We start from the raw sequence: 23,674 nt of genomic DNA on the forward strand, positions 1-23,674 counted from the left end.
TCGGTTGTCTGTATCACTCTCTCCCTCTATCTTTCCCATCCAGCCCTTTCTCCTCTATTTCTCCCTTGAAAGCCCCTCCCATTTGCCTCGTTTTTTTTTTTTTTGTCTGGCTGCTCTCCCCGGTTGCCATAGCAACTGAGGAGCTAAGCAGCTTTCGTCAGCAATGCAGAGCCAGGGGCTGTCATCAACCCACCCTGAACGCAGCTTTCTCTGCCTCTCTCTCTCTCCTCCTCTGTGTCTGATGACTCTGTTTACATAAACAGCAAAGACAAATACTCCATTAATATGGCCAAATTTTGAATTCTAAATGATCTGGATTTATATAAACATCTCATCCAGATTAATGCAGTGTGTGTCTATATGCAGCATATTAATCTGGAAGTGGAACAGATTAGATTTTATTCTAAATAGTGTTATTTTCACATCGACTTTGTCGGAGCAACCTAGAATAACCTATGCCAGTCTGTTAAAAAAAACATAAACCTACTGTTCTATAAATAGTTATTATCAAGTGTCACTAGTGTTTCAGCCGACATCTTCATATGAGCAAAATTTTATTTTTTCAATCTGTCATGTTACTATCAGTGTGTTTAAAAGAAACAAACATTTTAAATGCCCATCAGACAAATGTTAAAAAAACTACAATGCTTCCTGTGACAGGAAAACGTTGGTGTTTCTATAATAAAATCAAGATGTTGTTGGAGGCTGTGACCTTTTGAACATTTTCACAGAATCAACACCAGTCCTGCAGACAATGAAGCCATTGAGATTCGATTACATAACAGTAAACGAGTCAGTAGATTTCACTTTGAAGAGTAGAAGGGAAGGTGTATATAGAAGTCATTATCTAAAGCTTGATGTACCATATTGTTTTCAGGTATTTGCCATTCTGTGGGAATAAATACTTGGGCAGTAAAAGTGAATTCAGTTAAATCCGTCATGTGCATCTTGTTGCTATTAGTTTGAATCTCCTGCTTTATGTGAACAGGAATTAATGAATGATAGCAAATTTTAAATAGGTTTAACCAAAAAAAGAAATCAAATTTTGTGCAACTATTTTAAAACATTTTACCCGTTTAATGCCCAAACAAATAATTATTTATTTTACTCTCGGCCTGAATTATATTTGTCAAGATAAAGCTTGTTTCTTGTAATATCAGTGTTGTCTTCCTGCATTTAAGGACCGTGTGAGTGTTTTTAAAGTAGTCGTGAGCCAAGTAAAGGCAACTCTTGTTCATGAACAGGCTAAAGGTTGACGAACAAGTGGAACGAGTGCGGCCTCTTGTGGTGCCTCTGGAAACAAAGCATGGCACAGTTTGGCTGCAGACGGCCCTGAAAATTCACTGAGTCTGAAAATAAAGCTGCTGTCTCATCCACGTGTATTTCCTGGCCCAACTAAATCTGAGCAAGTGGGTCAGCAACCTTTGAACAAATCCCACAGTTTTTCCAGGCCATGTTAAGAAATTTGGTCTTTTGTTCTCTAGTGTTGTGTTTTAACATTGAAACAGGAGCAGTGAGAGCAAAAGGATTAAAATTCCAAGCCAACATATTGATGATGTAATTTAGATGTTCAATTCTAAATAATTTGATTCTCATCATTAACAATTCAATTATCACTGGTGTCAATGTTCATATGAGATCTACTGTTTTGAGATATCTAGAATTATATTTCAGATACGTTAAACTGCATTTCAGATATCTAAAATTGTAACAAAGAGAAAATATACCAAAGATATGTGAATTCCCTTCTGTAGTGATTGGATTTTAGATATTACTAATCAAAAGGTTACCATTGATATCTGCAATGATGAAAATCAATATGCTAATCAGGATCACATCCCAAAATAATATGCAAATTAAGGCACATTTTTCAAAAATGGTTTATTGTCATGTCAAACTAAAGCCTCAGACTCAGTTTCCACTGTTTAATGGTCTCAACTTGACATTTAAAGCCCCCCCGCTGTGTACTTTCTTAGACATCATGCTCCACGAGCGTGTCCAGCTTCTGGTTGTTGTCATGCACCTCAGTTGGAAGTGTGTCATATGTGCGACGGTACAAACACCGAGTGACCAGAGTGATGATGAACATCTCCACGATCATGATCTGCTGACTCAGCACTGCAGGGCAGAGGGAGAGAGAGGAAGAGATAGAATGAACCCTTTTTTTCTTTTCACTTCACACACCAGCAGCAGATGCAGAAAGAGATTCACAGATTTTTTTTATTCTTACTGGATCCCCAAGCTTGAGAAGAGAAGGGAGGGGAACACGGGATGGTTCCGTTCAAGGCCAGGATGTTAATGATTGACGTCTGCAGCTGACTCAACACAAGTATTAGCTGAGGACCAAAACAATTCCCAATCAGTTAGCTGCAGTAGATTATATTACACTGTGTCTGATTATCAGTCATTTTCTCTTGGATTTCAGGTTCTGGCACCAAACAAAGATCTCACACTAGTGCATATTTGCAGTGATTATGTTGTGTTCTAGTTTGAGACCACCTTTTCCATAATCCTTGTGGCTCTTTTTCTTTTGCTTTGTACAAAAACTGAAAAAGGGAAAAAGTTTTAGTTGTGGAAGAGGCTGGTTATCCTCTCGTTTAGTTTAATTTTTACCTCCACAAAGGAGGATGTGTTTTCACTCCTGTCCATTTCTTTGATTGTTGATGATTCTTGAAAACAAGAATACACCAAAACAAAAGAACAGGTTTTTACATGAAAATGTCAGGAAAAAATTTCTTTAACCTTACGAGATCAGGAAACTTAGTGCAGCTTGATTGAATTTAAGGGAGCTGTGGGGCCATGGTGCCGTGTGGTCTGCTGAGTGACATTAGTTGTTGTTGGTTGTTTTGTTTGTTTGTCATCAGGATTATGAAAAAAACTACTGAACGATTTTCCATGATATTTTGTAGAAGGATGGGACACGGGCCAAGAAATATTTTGGCACGAATCTGAACAGAGTGGTTGATCCAGGAATTCCTTTTTCTTTCTTTAACAGAATCCAAATTTATCAAGGATTCATTCATGGATCTTGATGGGGGAAAAAATCTGACATGTTTAGGGGGCAGATATTTATAACTGTGTGTATTTTGATGCAGAACTAAAAAAAAACCTAAATGCAGATCTAGCAGATTTAAATGTGGTTTCATAAGGGGACTGTTGGGCCTCAGTGGAGTTTAATCTGTAGCATTTAGAGGTTTTAAAGTAGGTTTTCCTCATGCTGTGTGAAGATAAATACAATTGTTTGACTCACTTGGTACATGGCATACTTGGGTATGATGTTGAGCTTGTGTAGATGACTGTTAGTGTTCATGAAGATGATGGCAACAGGCCACAGGGAGGTTATTGTGAGAACGCCAATGAATGGGTTAATCCAGATAGCTGTGCCCGTGATCTCCAGCTGAAAAAGAAGTAAAGAAATACTTAAATTTTATGCCATGCTTATTTATTTAAAAAAAAAATGTGTGTGTGTGTAACCAGATTGGTCGCAAAGTGTTTGAAACACTTACATCAGAGAGGTCAAAGTTGCCGTTTGTCCACAGTATTATGGAGAGGACAGACAGCACTGTCTTTAGGATTGCATACTGAAGAGCAGCCATCTTCAGCAGAAATAACATTCGCCTGCATGATCCCAACCAAAGAAAGATCGCCTTTAGATGCGTATATAACCCTAAGACAATGTCTATTCAATATAGGAAGAAGGATATAGATAAGAGAGTGGGATTTAGTTGCCAAATAAATATCAATTCAGGAACACAGACTTTAGTTATTGGAGCCAGAACAGTGATACTCAGGGTGTATCTGTATAAATACCGTGACATGGGTACACGGGGTAAACAGAGACAGCAGCAGCAGCAGGGTCCCGTGTTGATCCTAAAGGTTTTACCAGAAAACCTCTTCAGAAAAACATCAGTGCCGCCGTACTCCTCGATCATCAGAACCAAGACTTTGTACACGACCACTGCAAAATAACTACAGAGAGGAACAGAGGTCTGTGATGTTATATTCATGCTTCTCTCCCAAGTGCTATTTATTATTTTATTATCACACCTGACATGTGAGGAGTCACAGTCAGGGAACATGAAATGTAGATTTCCTGTATTCTAGTAAAGTTGAGCACATGTTAGCTGGAAATGATCTTTGATCTTTGCATGTAATGAGTCATCGGGTGGTTAAACTGTGCCAATGACATACTTGTAGTAGTAATACTGTATCTCAGGGGTTAGATGGATGGGAACCTTGAAGTCTTTGGCCAAACTCTAATTACCCATGTTTAAGTTTTACAAGATTATACAGTTCATTTCATCATCGGTTATTACCTCCACCAAGGAGGTTATGTTTTCACCCCTTTTTGTTGGTTGGATGGTTTTTTGTAGGAATACGCAAAAACCACAGGAGGAAAGATTAAGGAAAGAACCCATACCATTTTAGTGCTAATCCAAAAGTTAAACTCAGATCTAATGAATCATCATAATGCACTTCATTGAGTGCCTTTCAGTCTTTAAATAAGATAAAAACCAATATCATATTTCAACCTTTTAGAAATGTTAATGAAAGAAACCCTTAAAAGTATTTTGCCATGTGTACACATTTACGTGGTGTAGAGAAAACGTACCAGTTGGACGTCATGTCCGTGAACATGACTGCCCTGGGGATCCACATCCCAAAACAAGCCATGGTAGCAATGACCTAAAAAACAAATCTTCAAGTTTACTGTTGATATAGCATTTTTAGATTTCACATTGTGAAGCCTCTTATCCCACTCATTGAAACCAACTCCACCAAATACAATAGTTCGTAATGATTATATTTCTCTTGGTTAGAGAATTAGCAACACATCCTTACTGGTGCTGCACCATTTATCCAGATGATGGTCGTCTTCTTGGGGTAGGGCAGTTTTTTATAAATATAGATGCACTGCTCCAGGTACAGCAGCAGGGAGATGCAGGACATGAGCGTGAGGATGCCGTACAGACAAAATCCAAATGTATCGAGCTCTGAATAAATAAAAAAGAACAAGTTTTCCTCAGGGCTGAAAAGGGACATTGTTGTGATAACAGTAAACAACTTTATAACAGTGATTGTGAACTGGATGAACACTGATACTTGTTTGAAAAAAGAGGCTGATACATGATAAAAGCAGAAACGAATGTCGCTTAGTACATTCAAGACTTCAGACACAGAGATAAGCTGAGTGAAGTGTCCTGAGCACAAAAGTGCTGATAAGAAAACTACACGCTGCCCCTCAGTGACATCATTAGAGAGCACATTGTGTGTTTCTATGTTTTCAGATGACACTGTCACAACTGTGCAGCAACAAACTCCACGACTTACAGTCTTCTGACGGAAAGAAAATGGATGTGGATGTTCCTGTTACTGTAAATAACTCCCTGGATTAAATCTGACATAACAAGTCACGTGCACATTAAGAAAACGTGATTTTTCACCTTGGACATACACTTTAGTTTCAGCTTTTACAAATCCTAACAATCCTGAAAAGCTGATGCATTATTACCATTAAGATGACGTTATCAGTGAGAAGAATGTAAAGATGTGGGTCACTTACGCTTTATCACATCGATAGCCTGCGGAGGCTCTTGTAAACATGCTGGATCAATGGTGCTGTTGAGAGTTTCCTCCATGGTATATGCAGATATAAATTCCCCAAAAGACTAAAGTTTAAAAAACGAAAGTTCTAGAAAAATCTAATTTCTCCCTTAGCACAAAAAAGTATTTTGTAGTAGTAAAAAAACAAGATCTACTTAAATAACGTGTTTCCTCTTAACATTGCTGTGTCCAGCAGAGGTTTGCAGTAGCAGACAGCAACTGTAGCCCTCAAGTAACTTTTAAGGAATGGAGGGAAGATGACGGGTTCAGAGCTTATATGTTTATGAGAAGTCCTCCATATCATTAACTGTTGCTCATTCATTCACAGACTGAGGTCACAGCTATTAAAATAACTCCAAGGTCAATGAAACTCACTGTGTGTCAACAGACGTGAACTTTGACAAGGCGTGTTGTATTCCTTCCACTAAATATGAAAGCATATAAAGAGATAAAGATAAAAATTACAAGTGCCTTGAGAACATGAAATGATTCTGTTTGTGTTGGTTAATATGTGTTGGTCTGTGTCAGACAGTTCTCCATGCAGATGCTCAGGATATTACTAATGAATGACGTAGAATTAATTATTAAAAACAGTGTGCTGCAGAAGCACTCTCATGCAAGCTAAGGTTGGAGGTATTGTTGTCTTCAGGTTTGACAGAAAGAGAAATTATACCTTTTTATTACAGTAGAAATATCATTTTTAATCCAAAGTTATAGAAAAATGTAAACAAATGATCATGAAATGTCGGCAGGTTTGACAAAGAGGAAAAAGAAAATGACATTATAGGAGAGTGGCTGCATTTATCAGTGTCAGATCAAGTGTTTTTGAAGAAGAAGTATCAAGTGCAAGTCTGAGATTGATCATTTGAAAGTCCTGGTCCTTAAAAGAAGCTTGAAGATGAGGCCATAGTGATGTGGCAGAAAATGATATCAAGATTTAAAAAATCCATTAGAGCTGTTAATGATTATTATCACAATAAATGTCACATTATTATTTATTTTAGGTTTAAAGTCTGATTGTTGCTCCTGAGTGAAGGTTCTGCAACTGATACAGTTATGTTGCATAAATTATTGATATTATTTTATTGCCCAGTCCTAAAATGTAAAGCCTTAATGGATTGACTTTTTCCATTGCAAAGCATGAGTGTTGACTCTCATCAGCTTTTATCTGGAGCCCAGTCAATGAAGAGGTGAACAACACTGTGGTCACTCACCTCTGTGTGGTTCCCACCTCATTATGTTAGTCAGCTCATTATGTGCCCGACACTCCGAGCTTATCAGCAAGGTTCAACTTTTAATGAGCTTGAAAAAGTGAAGAGTTGCCTTGAGTCAGTTCAGTCTTGTGAAATAAATGTGCTTATAAATCTATACATGACCAGCACATCTGAGGGCTATAAATGCATGATGGATTTAATTTTTAACTTTACTTCAAACTGATCCACGTTCCTCATTTGGTATCTCTTCAATTCTTTGACAATGGAACATCCACCACTTTATTTAGCATTTCAGTAAAAATCACAGTCTACAGTCATGCTACTGGCACTATGACACTGTACTTATAGACACAATGGTGTCTATGTAAATTGTGTGAAAATGCTAATGCTGGCAAGCAAGCTCATGGTAATGTGAGCCCTTGTTGGATGTTGTTGATAAGTTTTATAGCATCCATCCAATAGTTAATGAGGAAAATTGAAAAACTGTAGTGGAAACACAAGATTTGGTATTTCTTGCATTGCTCAGGCAAAAATATTAGTTTCAATGACTTTTAACTTCATTTATGAAAACATGGAAGGCACTCTTAAAATAACAAAGTAATAGTTTTGTGAGGTCACAGTGACCTTGACCTTCCAATTCGAATTGATATTTTTAATCCGACTGAACGTTTGAATCAGATTTGAAGAAATTTCCTCAAGGCCTTATATACATAGATATATTGCGTTCACAACGATGGGACGGACAGACTGCTTAAAAACATCACACACACCTCCTCTCACTGGTTGTTGTCAGTGCAGAGACATGAAAATCATAATGAATTGTTATAATAATCACACTTTATAGCTTCTTACATTTATTACTACAGAACAATTCAAATCAACATGAATGATGTTCTCGTGTGTTTAGCCAGGTTTGATCAGTAAAATTAGTTATTCATCTGCCATGAGTACATTCACATGGGCGATCACTCACTCAGTGACATCACAACACATCTGTTATCTTCTGAAACTCATAATCCCACACTGTGCTGAGCATCATTTCTACTAACAGCAATATAATGTAACGACAGAGCTGCCAGGAGCACAGAGAGGAGCATTCATGTCCTCAGTCATAAATTAAGTCCACGTCGTCTATCCTAGTTTGTGCTCAAGGACGCAGGGGAGCAAACGTCTCTGACCGTTCTGACATTGCCTTTAAACATGGTTTCATTTTGTGCTCTTTGCTTTAAATAAATCTCATTCTCAAACGCGAACAATAGATTTAACTCATTATCTTCGGCATTAACACGCAAGACTGATTCATTTTACACAAATCAAAGGATAGATCATGAGTGTGAAAACGCAACAAAGACAAACAATCATATCATTTCTAAGAAAGAAATAAATACATATAAATAAAATCAGTACACATGGAAAGACAATAATTTATAAAAGCTTGATAACAAATAAATTACAAATATTTATGGGACAATGAAAAATGGCAATGTAATTAATAATTATAGGACAACATTATACAGTAGTTTATCTATTGGTTGTGCAAATCATTTGGAATGAGAAACAGTTTAAACTACAGTTAAACTGGATTTTTGGTCCTTGCATTTTAAGTTTCTACACCTGCACATTTACCAATCGTATAAAATTTGAAATGCAAAAATAATACAAAAGTGTAAACAGAAAGACATTTTAAATGTTTGGATCATTTTATAAACTAAATTAGATCCTCTGATAATTGACGACTGGTCTTAATTGCACTGTGCTTGGAGTTAAAAACTGATAACACATTATATCACACACTTTATCAATAGTTTTGAAATGTCTCACCATTCTGAGTGAGTTAAAAAAAATCTCGCTTTAACTGGTGCCACTACTCCACGTCAAACATCACCAGATTCAAGGCGTAGTCACTTATGCATGATTAATACTGACAAAAGGATAAGTCATGTTGAAATATGTAACGTGATTAATCCATGGAGATAAATGCCAATATTCTGTACAGTGGCTCAGAGGGAAAAGCAGTGGTCAAGTCCCAGAGTTTTTCAGATGCAATGATAAAAACTGTTTATCTTTGGCTCAAAACAAAGACAAAACCTTGGAATCACCTCCATGTGGTCCCTGTATTGTCTCAGCTGACATGAAGACAGTATTGTTTGAAGTAGACGAGGGATGATCCATGAGAACATGCGGCTTGAGGCTGCACAGACTCTAAATGAGGGTGGAGGACGGCTCCTGCTGAGGTGCTGATGCTCCCGATTTAAGGCATCCCAGTTGATGAGCTCTCTGAAGAGGTGCCACCTGCGGCGACAGCCACCAAAGTGCAAATAAACACAGGAGAACGACAAACCAGAGGAACTACAGTTATTTATATCATGTCTACTTACCTGCTACGGCTCAGTCTCCACTGTCACTGAGACTTTGAGGGCTTCGTCTGAAACCAAACAGCGAGGACAGAAGAGATGGTTCATTTTGAGCAGAGAGTTAAAGACTAAATTACTCAACATACAAGCTGTGATGACAAAAACAATGTGAGAAATAGCGCCAGCAACACACCAACTGTCTCTTTGCCGTTGTCCACAGTGTGTTGTATATTGTTACTATGGAAACAAGCGCCGGTCTCCACCCCATCAGCAGGGCTGTAATTCAAATCACATGATAGATTAATAAAAATAAACCTGGATGGAATCAGATTAAATAAATAAAAAAAGAGGGGGAAAAAACACTAGCCTTTTTCCATTTTGCTGGAGGACACTGTTTGCTTGTTCAGGATCTATGTGAACCAGTCTGGTAACAAAGGAATGCCCATCTCCCAGACTGGTATAAGAGAAATAAGAAATAGTGAACACATTGGAACTGGATTGATCCGGGTGTGAAACACACTGATTTTCTGCACTCTATTAAAGTAGCTTCAGCGCTGATGACCGCCAGTCGCCTGACTGTTCCAGAAATGTTCCTGTTGTTGTGAAACCATCTGACCCAGACAATCTCTTTCCATGTGAAAGGAACAAAATCTGGGACCATTTTCTGGACATCTTCAACGTTCATGTCTGAAAACAGCTCTTCACCCTGAAGCCCAGTGTGGACTTACACTAGCGCTGCCTATCAGTTTGCATCATTGTGATTGCTAAGGTGACTGCAGCTATATCAGGCCAAAGCACACTCACCTTGAGAAAATGGGACAAATCCAGTACTTTGCTTGGTCTCCAAACACCTCTGCTACATTTCTGCTAAAACCGAGTGAAAACCCATTTTTGTCTGGACCATTTGCGAATACAGGAGCCCTGAAAGCCTCTGGAAAGATTTTTTTTTAAAACACAGTCAGCGGTGACCTTCAAAGCACACAAGCATCAGTTTAATAAAATTGAAATATTTAGGTACAGTTACCTATAGTGGTCCTGTTCTTTCCCACGAGCCACAGATGGTAGCTGAGAAGTGACAAGATGCTGATAAAGAACAGGGCCGCCACGAAGAACAGAAACAAGATATGGAATTTGGCATGCGTGTCCGGTAGCTGTTTCTTTACAGAGGGGAAAAAAAACGGAACAAAGGTTTAAGTCTTGCCACTCTGCATGAGTGAAAGAATATTTGTTGTCCTCTGACTGATCAAGTCATGCAAAACTATCTGTTATTGTGTTTAGCAATTTTCTGACTGTATTTTTTCTGTCATTACACAATAAACTCCTTCACTGTTCGACCACATGACAGGAGCCATTGTCTCATGCAAAGCGGAAAGCTAAAGAGAGAGCACAGATAAGCGATCACATGACGACAGTGACACATTTGCAAACCGATCAGTCGATATCTTACAATGTAATCTGCAGTAGATCACATGCCTCACCAAAGCCTGACTGTACTTAAATTTAATCTAATAATTGATATCTTAAGTTATCTGAATCCTGGCCAAAAAAAATTGAAATATTTAAAAGCTCAAAAGAATTTGATGCTTGTGTTTTTAAAACCCCAAACTGCTGAATGTTGATGTATCTGTACTTACAGTCCAGAATTTGATGAAATACTGGACGACTGTCGCACATATTACGACACAGTAGAGCGAGGCGAAGGCCAAGAACAAGACAAAGAACTTGTAATTTGAGAATCCAACACAGTTATTCACCCTGAAAGAAAACATGATGGAAACGTGAGACAAACAGTGGATCTCTTAATATTTTCTCAGTTTTATTATAAAACAACGTGGCCAAAGGTGACCCACATTGAAGTAATTGAAAATAATTCATGTTTAAAAGAGAAAATCCTACCAGGGGCAGTGATGGTCCATTTTTAACACACACCTTGAGGAATTAGAAGGAAAACAAACATCAAATCAGTCAAATCTAGTAGATGTCTACATGTAAAATAATCAGCATGCTATCATCTTTAAAAAATAAATAGAAATGTATCTACGCTGATTTTGTTTTTAAACATTTTCTTTAAAACAACTATTTGCAGCGTAAATTAAAATTGTTGGAGTATAAATTCTCTATTTTCTTAACAGCAGCACATCTGCTTTTCCTCTTCTGTCTTCTGTTCACTGTCTGTTACCAGATTATGCAGGTCGTAGTAGTAGTGGTATTATTGGTGGTAGCAGTAGTAGTGGTAGTAGTAGTAGTAGTAGTAGTAGTAGATAGGTTAAAGCAAGGCAAAACACTCTTTGTATTAAGTTGTGACTGAAAAGGAAGCGAAACGGTTCCTAAATTCTTATTGATTGCAGCTTCCCCTCCAGAAATAAAATATAAAATAAATCCGATTAGGGTTGCAAATGTCCCCGTTGTGGGACTAATAAAGGATTATCTTATCAGCTTATTTGAGAAAAACATAACATAAAAAATACATCAGCAAGCTGCAATTATAGAGTAAACTGAGAAAACACTCACATTTCACAGGTGGAGCAGTGATGGCAGCGGTCAGGTTTGATCACCTGGCAGATGTCACAGTATCGGACGGCTGTTTAGAGAAAATGAAAGCAGAATTATGAAAGTGCTTCTGTGTGACTGGTGCTTTTCCACACACAGACAAACAAAACCTTGTACTTCTATCTTAGGGAGGACACTCAACTAAATGACTAACGCTAAGCCGAAGACCAAGTCTTAACCCTCAAACAGCCCTTTGAAAGTGGCACAGAAAGTAATGACAGACCAGTACAGTACAAAGACCTGTACAAGCTTGAAGACAAGGCCCCATAATGTGAGAGCAACAGATTTAGGTCCCCACAAGAGTAATACTTGGACCACACGCGCACAGCTCTACTATCAGAGATTGCACCATTAGAGTGTTTGTGAGGCGAAATTTAAGCAGAGTAAGAATTTGAGCTGCATTCTTTAAATCAGACCCTTACCACAATTTAGTTGAAACATTTCTTGTGTTCCTTCTTGTATTTGTCTCTTATTGATTCTGTAGGATATTCTAGTATGAGGGCATTATTTCAGGGTGTCGTTGTAACTTGTCCCTGGTGACATCGTGGCTCTCGATGAGGAGCCAGTTGTGTTCCGTAGAGATACGGAAGCACACCTGAGTCAAATTAATCCTCCTGGTACGCAGGGTTCCATAAACACAGGACGAGGCTGATGCAAACAGCAGCAGAGAAACAACACCTACGAGGATCAAGTTGTTTTTAACACATACAGTGTTGCAATATGATCCTAGAGGGGAAGAGACACGGTGACAACACATTTACACAATTTCGATTGCGCTGCTGATGTGAGTGACAGATATCAGCTGAACAATGAGGACAGTGTCTCTGCGTCCTTTCCACTTTGCTAGAGGCATTAAAAGAGTGAAGCAACCACAGGCCGTTTTGTTCCCGCCTCACCTCCCCCCGCCGTGCGCGTGAACACAGGTAAATTCCTCGCCACTTTCTTCAGGACCTCCTGTTGCCTCTCGGCTCGCTCCTCTCTCTCGTACATTTCCTTTTCTGCTCTGGGGAGACCAAACTGCCAGGAGGAGAAAAGAAAGCTCCTCAGTCGGAGAAAGTACCGTCACACATACAGGAATATATCAGAACGTTTGCTCGCTTCCAATCTGTTCAAGTGACATTTATTTATTTGCAGCGTCGCTTTCAACTTTGGTGAACTTTGACCCATGATATTCGTTTCACATTCACGTAAATGTGACTGTGCCCTTAAACTTAACACTAGAGCCCAGCCAATATGGAGTTTTGGGGGCTGATGCTGATTCCGATTTAGGAGTAAAACATTTCCAATACAGAGCAAGAGTCTCAGAGAGTTTTTTCAAACAGTATTTACAAATATCCTGCCATCCAAAAATGAATAGCATGTATATGTATATTGAAAAAGTGTGAATGGAAGAAATTTTTTTTATTTATTTTGGCTTACTGCTTTTGAGGGGCTGGCTGGTGTGGACCAGATAGTTTTCCAGTAGGACCATATGAACATGGTGATGAAAATGTGAAAGATGACCAAATAGCTGACTGTTGAGAGGGAGAAAAAAAAGGTTTGATTTGTAGCGTTAATCTTTGCTATGACTAATTAGCATGAGGCAAGTTACAGCATTTAATGTGAATTAGTGAGTAGATAGATACAATGAACCATGTGGTGTTGATTCACTTACTTCGTTCTGCATTGTTTGGGATTGTATCTACATGAGGCAGAAAAAGATCAAATCTATTAGTGAGTAGCCCTAAGAGTGCATGACTACACATCCCCCCACCACAGACACACACACTTTCTCTTTCTCACGCCATGTGGCAGCAGCCTGGCACGGCCAGCGGTGACCCACCCATAACAGAGTGCTTTGTTAAAGCAGCAGGGATGTCCCTGTCCTGACCACAGCCACTTGGTTACACACATAACTGCAGCACGTCTATCTACACACTGATAATTGTACAGTTTCACCCAACTATAAAAAGAAACCACTGTGAGTGCATGGATAACGATGCATGATCAATATCTATCTGCTGAATAAAACATACAGTACTCAGGCCCACTGAGCTTCTTTCAGACCTGCTGGTTCAGACTTCAAATAAATATGCATGTACACATTGATCACATTTGATAATAACAAAAGAAGGAACTCTTATCCGCCCCACGGCTGATTGATGATTACATTTTGAGAAGAATCATCAGTGATTTGATTGAAAAATAGTGATAACCAATTGTTCCTATGAATCAATCATTTGTCTATGATGTTTTTTAATTTCAAGAAGTTAAAATAAATCCTGACATTCAACCACTTTGACAGACACAAAAGCTTCTGCTTTATTACCAGTTTTAACTTAACGCATTACTTTGTATAAGTATCAACTATTACATAAATAATACATGTGACTGTTTTAGTAACGCTTTGAGAAGACTTTGAAGGTCTTAACAGTCTTCCTTCTTCTCCAGCCCACAGTAAATCTTCACTGGATAACACATGATAATTCAGATAATTAAATCAGAGCTGTAACCCGACTATTTAACCTCAGGATTTGGCAACTTGTAAATAGAAAATACATAAAGTAAATACATTCAACGTGTTAGTAATTACAGATGCAGATCACAGACACATCAAAGGACAAGAACTTTGGATAGGAATCTGAAACAATATCTTTATTTTAGTGTGCAAACTTGATATTTAAAAATAAATAGCTGATCTCTGTTTTGTTTTTTTAAACTGATTATGACACATTTGTGTTATGATGTATAGTTTCATTAAAATCACTCTCTGAAAATTTTAGCAAGAAAAACAAATAAGGAAGTTTTTCTTTTCAAATCTGTTCCACATTCACCCGAACTCTAATGTCACCTGGTTATTAACGACTAGTTATAATATTTATTTAAGCTTCCTAGACTCTGATAGAAATCTGAGAGAAAACCAAGTTTGACAGGGTAAAGTGATGCATGTGCAGCTGAGGTGAATGAACCGATTCACGTGAAGTGTCAAACTGTGATAAACTGAGGTTTGAAAGCCTGAGTTAAGCCAGAGGTCTGTAAACCTCACTTCCACCGGATGATCAAACTTGGCAAACCCCCCCCTGAAGCTGTCAACTCGAGGTAAACACGGAGGAAAGTGACGGTACTCACACACACACAGCTCCACCACATAGGCGTAGTAGGACCAGCCGATGACCAGGTTAATAAACAGGACAGGTATCCAGTTCAGAGCCCGCTTGCAGCACCTCAGCGCATGAGAGGGCGCCATCTTTAATCCGAGTGCTGCACACAAACTGACGGCGACGTCACAGCCTTGGGTTTAAAGGACGGAGGCACAGAAACTGCAAGTCCCAGAAGCCCCTTCGACTTTGAACGAGCGCAGAGGGTTTTGTAGTTCTGAAGATGTAGTTTGTGTTTTAACGTTTGATCAGAAAGTACATTTGCTGAGGTACTGCATTTAAATATAGATTAAAGTGGTATTTCTACTCAGGGTATTTCATTTAATTACTCCACTACATTTATCTGACAGCTTGTGTTACTTTATACATTTTCACATAAGAAAATACAAAGAGCCTATAAAATGTGACGATTTGTGATACATAAAACTTCTGAACCAAAATACAACTACAGCAGAGAAATTATTTGTGGACTGTCGTGACAGGATGCAACTAAGTTTATTAACTTTGTCACTGTATTTAAGTATTTTTTTATGTTTCTGTACTTAAGCAGGTTTACCGTACTTTCTACTTCATTGCATGTTTACAGCACAAAGCATTATATATTCATTGCTTATCTATATTTTAAAAAAGTAATCAATGATTTTGTAATAAACAGAATATACTGTAGGTGTTAATGGTGTAGTAAACTGTCGTATTAGGGTATAGACTACACTCAGCAAGCGCTCTTTAATACTTTAAATATTTCTCTCAAGTAGAAAAGTGTGGTACTTTAGTACTTCCCCCATCTGGTTGATTGACAAATTATATATTACAGAATATTTATATGATATTTATAAGTAAGCTGTTAGAAGGCTGTGGACCAGTTAGTAGTGAAATTAAGTTCATTTGACTTGAGTTGTGTTGTCATGTTTGAGGCACTTTTAATAGTGCTGGTGGTTTGATTGTTGTTTTGTCCCTCAGTGTTTCCCTGAGAATCTTTAGTATCTTTTGTTGCACAGCACCTCTCAGGCCACAAGAGTGCAGGCCATACCAACATGACACACTGGTGTCAAGCAAAGGTGATACAACCCTTCATTATTCTCTTCATTCTACCCTCCTCACTCCTGGGTCAGGTTAAAAAGTCCTCTGTTATTCCAGGGCACAATCCAACTTTCCCATTCATCCTGTTAATAGGTTGCTTCACTTTTACAACTCTGCCACGACATCTGCATTACATCAGTATCAACTTAAGGCCTCTAATGGCTGAATGATCTGGAATGAGAATTTGATTTGGATTGTACTAACATTGAAGACGTTATTGTGGCCACCAGCAAATTTCATACTGTTCTGCAGTGACGTAGCCTGTCTCCTGTACAGCTACATACAATGATACTCATTACATTACACAAGTCTGAAAACCCCCCTCTGTATAACTGCATTATAACTCCTTAACATTCAGTTGCTGAGTCCAATGAAATTGAGTATTTGTATGGAAGAATAACAAAAAACAGACAGCAAATCACATCAAGCTAAATTTTAATGTTCTTTTTCTTCTCCGTAGTATTATGTACATTAAAATATATTGCACTTGAATAAACCAGTAATGAATTGACGTTCTCATTTTTATTTGTTCCTTTTTTATCATTTTATGAATAGCCTCCTTAGATGGTAACCCATGTGTGAGCTTATTGCACATGTCTACTGTATGTGGAGGTAGCCTTGAGAGAGGAGCGGGTCCCCTTTTTTGGTGAGGAGGGGGAGGAAGGAGGGGAGAGAGAGGAGGGAGAGGCAGAGGGCGAGGCTGAGGCGGATGCAGAGGAGGAATCAGGAGAAACTGAGCGCCGTCTGGTGGGGCTGCTGCTTGGGGAGCCACGGGGTGAGGAGTAGGGTGACAGGGCCTGAAGCATCCTGCCACTCCGCTCCTGAATCACATGCTGAACAAAGACAGAGAGAGACGACCATCACTGAGTTGTTCTGTTGGGTTTTGTAGCAGTGGTTCTGTGGATTATATTGCGTTGAGATGTGTGATCTGGTGTTGTGCTTGCTTGTTTCAGAAGAGAATTGAGCTTTTTGTTTTGCCTAAGGCGAATTTCCTGACTACACTGAAAACATTGATGTAGAGATAACTATCATTTGAATAACTTTGATGAGGAAATCTTCTAAACATAATCTAACATTAAGATCTGATCTGATCTGATCTCCTTTCTTTATGATTTTCACACACATTTCTGGGGATGTATCTGCAAATAGGGGTGTAATCAGAGATGTAGTTTAACTTTCATACAGGGCCCAGTCTTCCACAGTCTTCCTGTTCTGTGAACAGCCACTGCTGCTCTTTCTTGACCCTTTTCTATTGCATTTGTAACTTTTGTAAACTTTTAAAAAGCGATAGCAGAGCGAACTTAACTGGTACCTCTGCTTTGTCTATTATGGGAACAGCTTTTTCTGATTGTTAAATCTTCTTGAGTGATTGTTATATACTATATATATATATATATATATATATATATATATATATACTTAGAACTGAATTGTTCTAAGGATTCAGGGATTTCCCCTCAGTTTCTTGTGGCCTAATGTAAAAGTTGTACCCAGGCTCCATCAGGTCCAAAGAGCTCCAGGAAGTTGCCAATGAATTCTCGTGACTTCTCCTCCCACTTGCTGATGAGGTCCTGGCTCTTCTCTTCCACCCTGTAGACAAAGTGTTTGGACTTCTCCTCCACCGTCCGCACCGTCTCTTTCATCTTGTCCACCTGGTTCTGGAGCCGGTATTTATTCTCCTGTCAGAGAAACACAAAGCATGCAACCGTCAGTACACCTGAAATATTTCTTTATTGTGTTTTGTTTCTTCAGTTTATTAAATAAGACTCTTCCTTACGTTAATAAATCCAACATTTAGTTCTCGGGCTGTGTAGCCTCTTTGCAGGTTGCGTCGCACATAGACGTCGTAGTCACGGACGATGCGAGTGATCAGATCAGATGTGGAGATGCCCTCTGTCCTCTGAGTGGCCACAAACATCCCTGACACGAACAGACAATTCAAACACACAAACACACAATTCAAGTAATATAAGAAGCTACAGAGCTGGAATTCATCATGGTGGTATAAGAATGTATATCTTCACCTGCTTCCTTTATGTGTTTATAGACGTCTTCTGATCCAGCAGAGGTGTACGGGATGTCATCATGGGCCACAAAGTCAATCTGTGAGAGCAACGTGACACAAGTGTTCACAATGATTGAACATCTCTGCCGCTGCCACTGTGAGACATTTTAAAGGTTATATATAAAATAATCCCAGCCACTAGGTGTCACACTAACACTGGCATCTCACATATATATATATAAAGATAGATGACAGGTCTGCTTCCCATTAGAATATGAACACGGCCATTTTGCAAAGGTCTGCTGTAATGATCATTGTGTGGACCCATGGTATCGAGTTAACCATGGTACATATATTTCAGAATTGTGGGATCCCATAAGGTCTAGCGGTTAGGATTCCTGGTTTTCACCCAGGCGGAAGCTGCTGTGGCATCCATGTTTTAATGAAAGGTCAGGACAAAAACAGGGATCACTCACTAATCGGAAGGTCTGTGGTTTGATCACTGGCTCCTCCAGTCCACCTATCAAAGTGTCTTTGAGCAAGACACTGAAATTGACAGCAGTGTTTAAATGGCATGTGTGATAGAGAGGCACTTTATGAATGTGTGTGTGATTGAGTGAATTTTGAAATTAAGACTAGAAAACTGTTATATAAATGCAGTCCATTAACCATTCAACTCCACCCCGCTGTGTTATCAGCAGGGTGTTGCCTGCAGTGTATGGTATGGTTGTTGTAAAGCCCTTTGAAAGTGGTCCGTAAACAAAAATACCACAAAAAAACAGAAGCCCAAATGAATAGATATCTTAATATAGAAATAGATGTTGGCTGTTATACATATAACCTTTAAAAAGCTTTGCTTCTAGACCCTTTGTGACCTTTGACCTTATGTTTCCTGAGGAACTCTGTGGTAAGAGTCCAGGGAGCGTCCCGCACCACCTCGTCAACATAACGGCAGTGCCTCAGGGCTTCGTAGCGTTCGTCCTCTGTCATCACTGTGTAGCCCTTAAACTTGTGGGTGAGTTCATCACTGCAGACTAGAGAGACAAGACATTACATGTCCAAGATCACTAAAATTCTGATCCTCTAAAGGCCTTTTTATTTTAAGCTCTTTTTGAAATGGGCATATTTTAATGTAAGCAGAAGGTTGGACAGTTTTACTCTTCCAGTATTGTTGCTGTACTTCATTGAGAGTGACTGTAACATTCGTTCTTTACCTCCGACTATCAGATGAGTGTTGGGGAACACGTTTTTGGCCTGCATCAGAGCTCGCGCATGCCCCGAATGGAAGAGGTCAAAGATTCCATCAGCGTAGACTCGCACCGGACGATGAGCTTCAAGATATGAAACATGAAAAATAGTCTTCAAGTACCAGCATGACATTACAAAAAAATTTAAAGTGTTTACTGATATGTCCTTCTGAATCAAATACTGATATCTTATCAGCCAGTAAAGATCTTAATACAGTATTTCCTGCTACCACTGGCTGGTTTCCATTCAATTCATTTCAATTTGTTTTGTTTGCATGGTGACAAATCTAGTATGTTATCAAGGCACTTGATCAGAAGACAGTTATGAGCTAATTCTCATTGTAGAAATAGAAGAGATTCTAATGCCATGTTGCAATGGTAAAGAAAATGAAAAAAAATTGCATCTGCTACTTAACCCACAATTGCACGAACGAAGAAATCGTGGTTCCACCTGTTTGGATGGTGGTTTTATAGTTTTTGCGCAATCCTGCTAACTAACAAATAAATGCCAATGAAAACACATAATTCTGATTTCCTCTAGATTTGTAACACAATGTACACACTTATGATACCAACCCGTTAAAACACCCTATCTCATAATATAAAAGAAAGTGAAAACAAATCCTGGATCTGCCCTCTGATCCGGATCCGAACACCAAAATGTAATGAGTTCTTTCCCATACTGCATCCTACCACCATGTTTCATGGTGATCTAGTTTTTGTGTAATGCAGCTAACAAAACATTAAACTATGAACAAACACTGATGAAAACATAACCTCCTTGGCAGAAGTAACAAAAGTTTTTGAGAAGTGTGACCTGGAGTTCCCCTTCGTGCTTGAGCAATGGACAGCTTGTCATGGGGGATCTGTGATTCACAACCTGTAGACTTCGCAAAAGCAGCCGGCTCCCGCAGAGCCTGTACAGGGACACAGAAAACACACAGACAAAAATCTGTTTCCAAAGTTTCCAGTTTATCTATAATCTGCGTTTGGTGAGGGTGGAAAGGCTGTTACTGGGAATCATGCTGCAGGTGAATCATGCTTGCTTTAAAAAGATAAACTGAGTTATTGCAAAATTTATAATTCAAATAATGCAATAATAACAGTGATATTACAAGTTGATTATGATAAAACATGAGCTGATGATTGTAAATGTGCTGGGTGGGGCTGTACATTGTAAAATTAATTACATCATCAACATGAAATAAACTTTGATCTGCTGGGGAGTGTTGAGAAGTCCCAGCTGCATGTTGGAGAACTGGGCATTGTGATTTTTCATGAACTTTGTGTTGTGAAGATACACATATACACACCAGCTTTATCTGCTGTGTTGTAAGATACTTTGAACTTTGAACTATCCGCTCAAACATTATTACAATTATTTCTTGTGTTAAACTATAATGTTGTTCAGTTTATTGACTTTTTAAATTGTTTTTATTTATTTAATTTCTATGTTTTTTTATACATTTTTCTTAGTTAATGTTATTTATATAATAACTAATTTAATAATTTTGCTATGTTTCCATGCTTCTTCTATATATTTGTCTAGATTAAATTTTATTTTATTTTGTTTTGTTTCCATGCTTTTTTTATATATTTTTTCTTATTCAAATTCATTTAATTTAATTTGTTTTGTTTCCATGCTTCATATATATATATATATATATATATATATATATATATATATGTATTGCTTAATTTTATTTAATTTAAAGGATCTTATATATTTTTCTTGGTTAAATACTATTTCCCTCTTTACACCTTCAAGCCTTTAGTGTATGATGGATGTTTCTGCAGTCAAGGCACGAATGTTACATATTAATATGCAGCTAATTTTTTAGAGCAATGCGAACTGAAACAAATTTTATCATAGCAAACAACTGCTGAATATCACTTCAGAATGATCATCAATGTATTACTATACAACACTCAACTGAGTCACTGCCACATTGTTTCACATCAACTAATCAGTAATCTCTCCACTCCCTGGTCAAATAGTCATAGAGGAAATATTTCCCTCTGTAATATTCAATGCCTGTTGTAATAATAAGTTGGATTTATACTTTTCATTTTTTTTTACAGATCTTTTTAAATAACGTGCAAAAGCCAGACAACCAGAATCTGTTTTACAGGACTGGTTATTCCCACATGATCTTTATTTGAAGTGTGAGAGTAAACAGTGGCCACGTTTCATATTGACAGAAGAGGACTCACCCCACGAGGGCCTTGCCTCTGGTTCTGCAGGGCCTGCTGCTGCTGGACGTTGTTTCCTCGACCTCGTCGCCTTCCTGCCATCCTGGACGTTCTGCTGCCGTGTCACTGCACCGGCGTGTCACTCCTCTCAGCTGATTCAAGTCGTGTGAAGGGGGCTGTTTGTGAGTACACTTCCCATCGGCCGGCCTGCCTGTTCACTGATGACGGGAGAACATAGTGAGCAAAGTTCACAGACTCTCTGGTGAAGGCATTTGGAAATGGAGATTGCACTTGTCATCAATACTGAACTTTTGAGGATTTTCCCTTTCTTCATTTGGTATCGCTGACACTTCAAAGTCACACTTTTAGTAAACTTCATGGTCTTCGTGGAACAGTCCAGGTAGAGGTGAAAGTTCAAATTCATGTTGTGAAACATTTCTTAGATTTCCTTCGAGACTATGTTGTGTAGGAAGTATGATATATGGTCCAGAGCTTTCACAACTTGCAGCCTTTGGAACCAAACACTGAAGCACAAAGTGTCCCAACATTGCACTAAACTGTCAGAACTTACCCACAGCAAAGCAGTTTGGGTACATCTTGAAATCAATAACGTGTCGCTGCATGTCATAGCACATTTAGTGTTTTACACCAGCTGCTACTTTATCATACACACTGTTGACTCTGTAGCACCAGCTGCAGATTGACCCTGCTGTTAAAAGATTTACACACAGGTACTGTCTAAAACAACCAAATCATATTACATAGTCTCAAATGCATGTGCAGAAATGCTTTCAATTTTAGTATTTATTTGGACATATATGTCAAGCGAAGAATTTTTAGCCGTATGAGCAAAACCATTAGTTTAAAGGAACAGTGTGTAGAATTTTGTGATATCTAGTGTTGAAGTTGCATGTTGCAGCTGATCACTCCTCACCTCACCCTCTCCTTCCAAACATGAAAAAGAACCTGTGGTAGCCTTTTATTGTCATAAAAACTCAAAAGGTGTTTAGTTTGTCCAGTCTGGACTAATGTAAAAAACATGGCGGCCTCCGTAGAGAGGGTCCCCTCGATGTAAATATAAAGAATTTGAATAGATGAAATGAACTAGTGAAAACATCATGAGGATTATTCTACATGAAATATCTGCCAATAGATCCCTTTCACCTTAATCTTACACAATGGTCCTTTAAATGTCTCAAAAACTATTGTAGTGGATTCATGTGAAATGTTCTGACATTCATGGTGCCCAGAGGATGAAGCTTATATACTGACTCCTCCATCAACACCACAATGAGGTTGACGTCTGTGGTTTTGAGTACACTGTCTCCACAGCTAATCGATGAGTTTCTATTAAATTTAATACAGAAGTTCATGAATTTTTGTAACTTTGGTGATGCCTTAACATTTCATTTGTAGCGCCATCATCACGTCAACAATTCAATCTGTCCAATACATTATGGTTTATGACAAAATAAATTACATTTCCATTAGATGTACTTTGAGTTTAGTGCTACTTCTGTTGCTAACATGGTGAACATGTAGCTGCAACATCAACATGTTAGTGTTGTTATTATAAATATGTTAGATTGAGATACCAAAACTAAAATGTCAATCAGTAGAACGCATAACTCCGCCAAGGTCCAACAGTCCCCTTATGTCAATTCACTAGATCCACATTTTTGTCATCTGCACCAAATCACACACACACTAATAATTATCAGTTCTCTAAACATCTATCTTTTATCTTTATTCATCAAGATTCATGAATCATCTTCTGAGAAATCAATAGCAATAGGGAGAGGGTGGTGGAATGTTTATTTATAAAAGGGAGGGCGGTTCCCTAGCATAATCAATAACAATCAATATAATTAATATCACTTATCAAAAAATTTATGATCAACATGTTGAAAATACAGCCACTGTCATTTGTGAATAAAAAGTTAAAAGATGCAATATTTGATATTTAAATAGATTTTTTTTAAAATACAATAAATAATACAATATAAAGACATGAGACTGAAAAAGTTAAAGCTCCTCCCTGCTCTCCCCTAAAAACTCATACAATCCCACCCAGGACTGATCACTGTGTAAATATAGCCTCAGTGAGACACATGGCTGCTGAATGTAATTAAGGGTGTGTTCTGTGTTCATAGAGGATACTTCTCAAACATTGTCATGAATATTTTTTGAATGGTTGCATAAACACAATGTTGTTTTTGTTGATTGTAAAGGAGGTTATGTTTTCACCCCTGTCCAATTTCCATGCCATTTTTGTAAAGTGGTGGGAAAC

The 23,674-nt window shown here is 38.3% G+C and overlaps 3 protein-coding genes across 3 annotated transcripts; all 3 read right to left on the reverse strand.

The window, feature by feature from the left end:
- Nucleotides 1-1,847: 1,847 nt before the first annotated feature.
- LOC109628525 (organic solute transporter subunit alpha-like) lies at nucleotides 1,848-5,856 on the reverse strand. Its single transcript, XM_020085637.2, has 8 exons — nucleotides 5,564-5,856; nucleotides 4,843-4,994; nucleotides 4,613-4,686; nucleotides 3,811-3,969; nucleotides 3,507-3,618; nucleotides 3,251-3,397; nucleotides 2,231-2,336; nucleotides 1,848-2,118 (listed from the first exon to the last, which is right to left on the reverse strand). The coding sequence occupies exons 1-8, from the start codon at nucleotides 5,637-5,639 to the stop codon at nucleotides 1,973-1,975; spliced, it is 972 nt and encodes a 323-aa protein (XP_019941196.1). The 5' UTR covers nucleotides 5,640-5,856; the 3' UTR covers nucleotides 1,848-1,972.
- Nucleotides 5,857-7,637: 1,781 nt separating this feature from the next.
- Nucleotides 7,638-14,987, reverse strand: LOC109628342 (palmitoyltransferase ZDHHC20-A-like). The gene is made up of 13 exons (XM_020085414.2): nucleotides 14,831-14,987; nucleotides 13,377-13,403; nucleotides 13,142-13,236; nucleotides 12,619-12,739; nucleotides 11,684-11,753; nucleotides 11,069-11,101; nucleotides 10,807-10,927; nucleotides 10,197-10,329; nucleotides 9,977-10,103; nucleotides 9,540-9,626; nucleotides 9,366-9,448; nucleotides 9,197-9,243; nucleotides 7,638-9,110 (listed from the first exon to the last, which is right to left on the reverse strand). The coding sequence occupies exons 1-12, from the start codon at nucleotides 14,946-14,948 to the stop codon at nucleotides 9,200-9,202; spliced, it is 1,059 nt and encodes a 352-aa protein (XP_019940973.2). The 5' UTR covers nucleotides 14,949-14,987; the 3' UTR covers nucleotides 7,638-9,110; nucleotides 9,197-9,199.
- Nucleotides 14,988-16,360: 1,373 nt separating this feature from the next.
- Nucleotides 16,361-21,620, reverse strand: LOC109628842 (choline-phosphate cytidylyltransferase B-like). The gene is made up of 8 exons (XM_020086262.2): nucleotides 21,406-21,620; nucleotides 20,009-20,108; nucleotides 19,159-19,275; nucleotides 18,827-18,978; nucleotides 17,964-18,042; nucleotides 17,717-17,859; nucleotides 17,430-17,618; nucleotides 16,361-16,772 (listed from the first exon to the last, which is right to left on the reverse strand). Exons 1-8 carry the CDS (start codon nucleotides 21,484-21,486, stop codon nucleotides 16,524-16,526), a joined length of 1,110 nt encoding a protein of 369 aa, XP_019941821.2. The 5' UTR covers nucleotides 21,487-21,620; the 3' UTR covers nucleotides 16,361-16,523.
- Between the last annotated feature and the right edge of the window lie 2,054 nt (nucleotides 21,621-23,674).

Source organism: Paralichthys olivaceus, chromosome 15 (genome assembly GCF_024713975.1).
Source record: "Paralichthys olivaceus isolate ysfri-2021 chromosome 15, ASM2471397v2, whole genome shotgun sequence".
In the NCBI taxonomy this organism is placed as follows: domain Eukaryota; kingdom Metazoa; phylum Chordata; class Actinopteri; order Pleuronectiformes; family Paralichthyidae; genus Paralichthys; species Paralichthys olivaceus.

Coding starts and splice junctions, on each gene's coding strand:
- LOC109628342 (XM_020085414.2), bottom strand. CDS start 14,948: ATGGCGCCCTCTCATGCGCTGAGGTGCTGCAAGCGGGCTCTGAACTGG. Junction 13,404..14,830: donor TGTGGTGGAGCTGTGTGTGT/GTGAGTACCGTC, acceptor TGCCTCATGTAG/ATACAATCCCAAACAATGCA. Junction 10,104..10,196: donor AAAGAACAGGACCACTATAG/GTAACTGTACCT, acceptor AAATCTTTCCAG/AGGCTTTCAGGGCTCCTGTA.
- LOC109628842 (XM_020086262.2), bottom strand. CDS start 21,486: ATGGCAGGAAGGCGACGAGGTCGAGGAAACAACGTCCAGCAGCAGCAG. Junction 18,979..19,158: donor CACTCATCTGATAGTCGGAG/GTAAAGAACGAA, acceptor TTGTCTCTCTAG/TCTGCAGTGATGAACTCACC. Junction 17,860..17,963: donor TAAACACATAAAGGAAGCAG/GTGAAGATATAC, acceptor TGTTCGTGTCAG/GGATGTTTGTGGCCACTCAG.
- LOC109628525 (XM_020085637.2), bottom strand. CDS start 5,639: ATGGAGGAAACTCTCAACAGCACCATTGATCCAGCATGTTTACAAGAG. Junction 3,970..4,612: donor ACGGACATGACGTCCAACTG/GTACGTTTTCTC, acceptor TCCTCTCTGTAG/TTATTTTGCAGTGGTCGTGT. Junction 3,398..3,506: donor GCAACTTTGACCTCTCTGAT/GTAAGTGTTTCA, acceptor CTTCTTTTTCAG/CTGGAGATCACGGGCACAGC.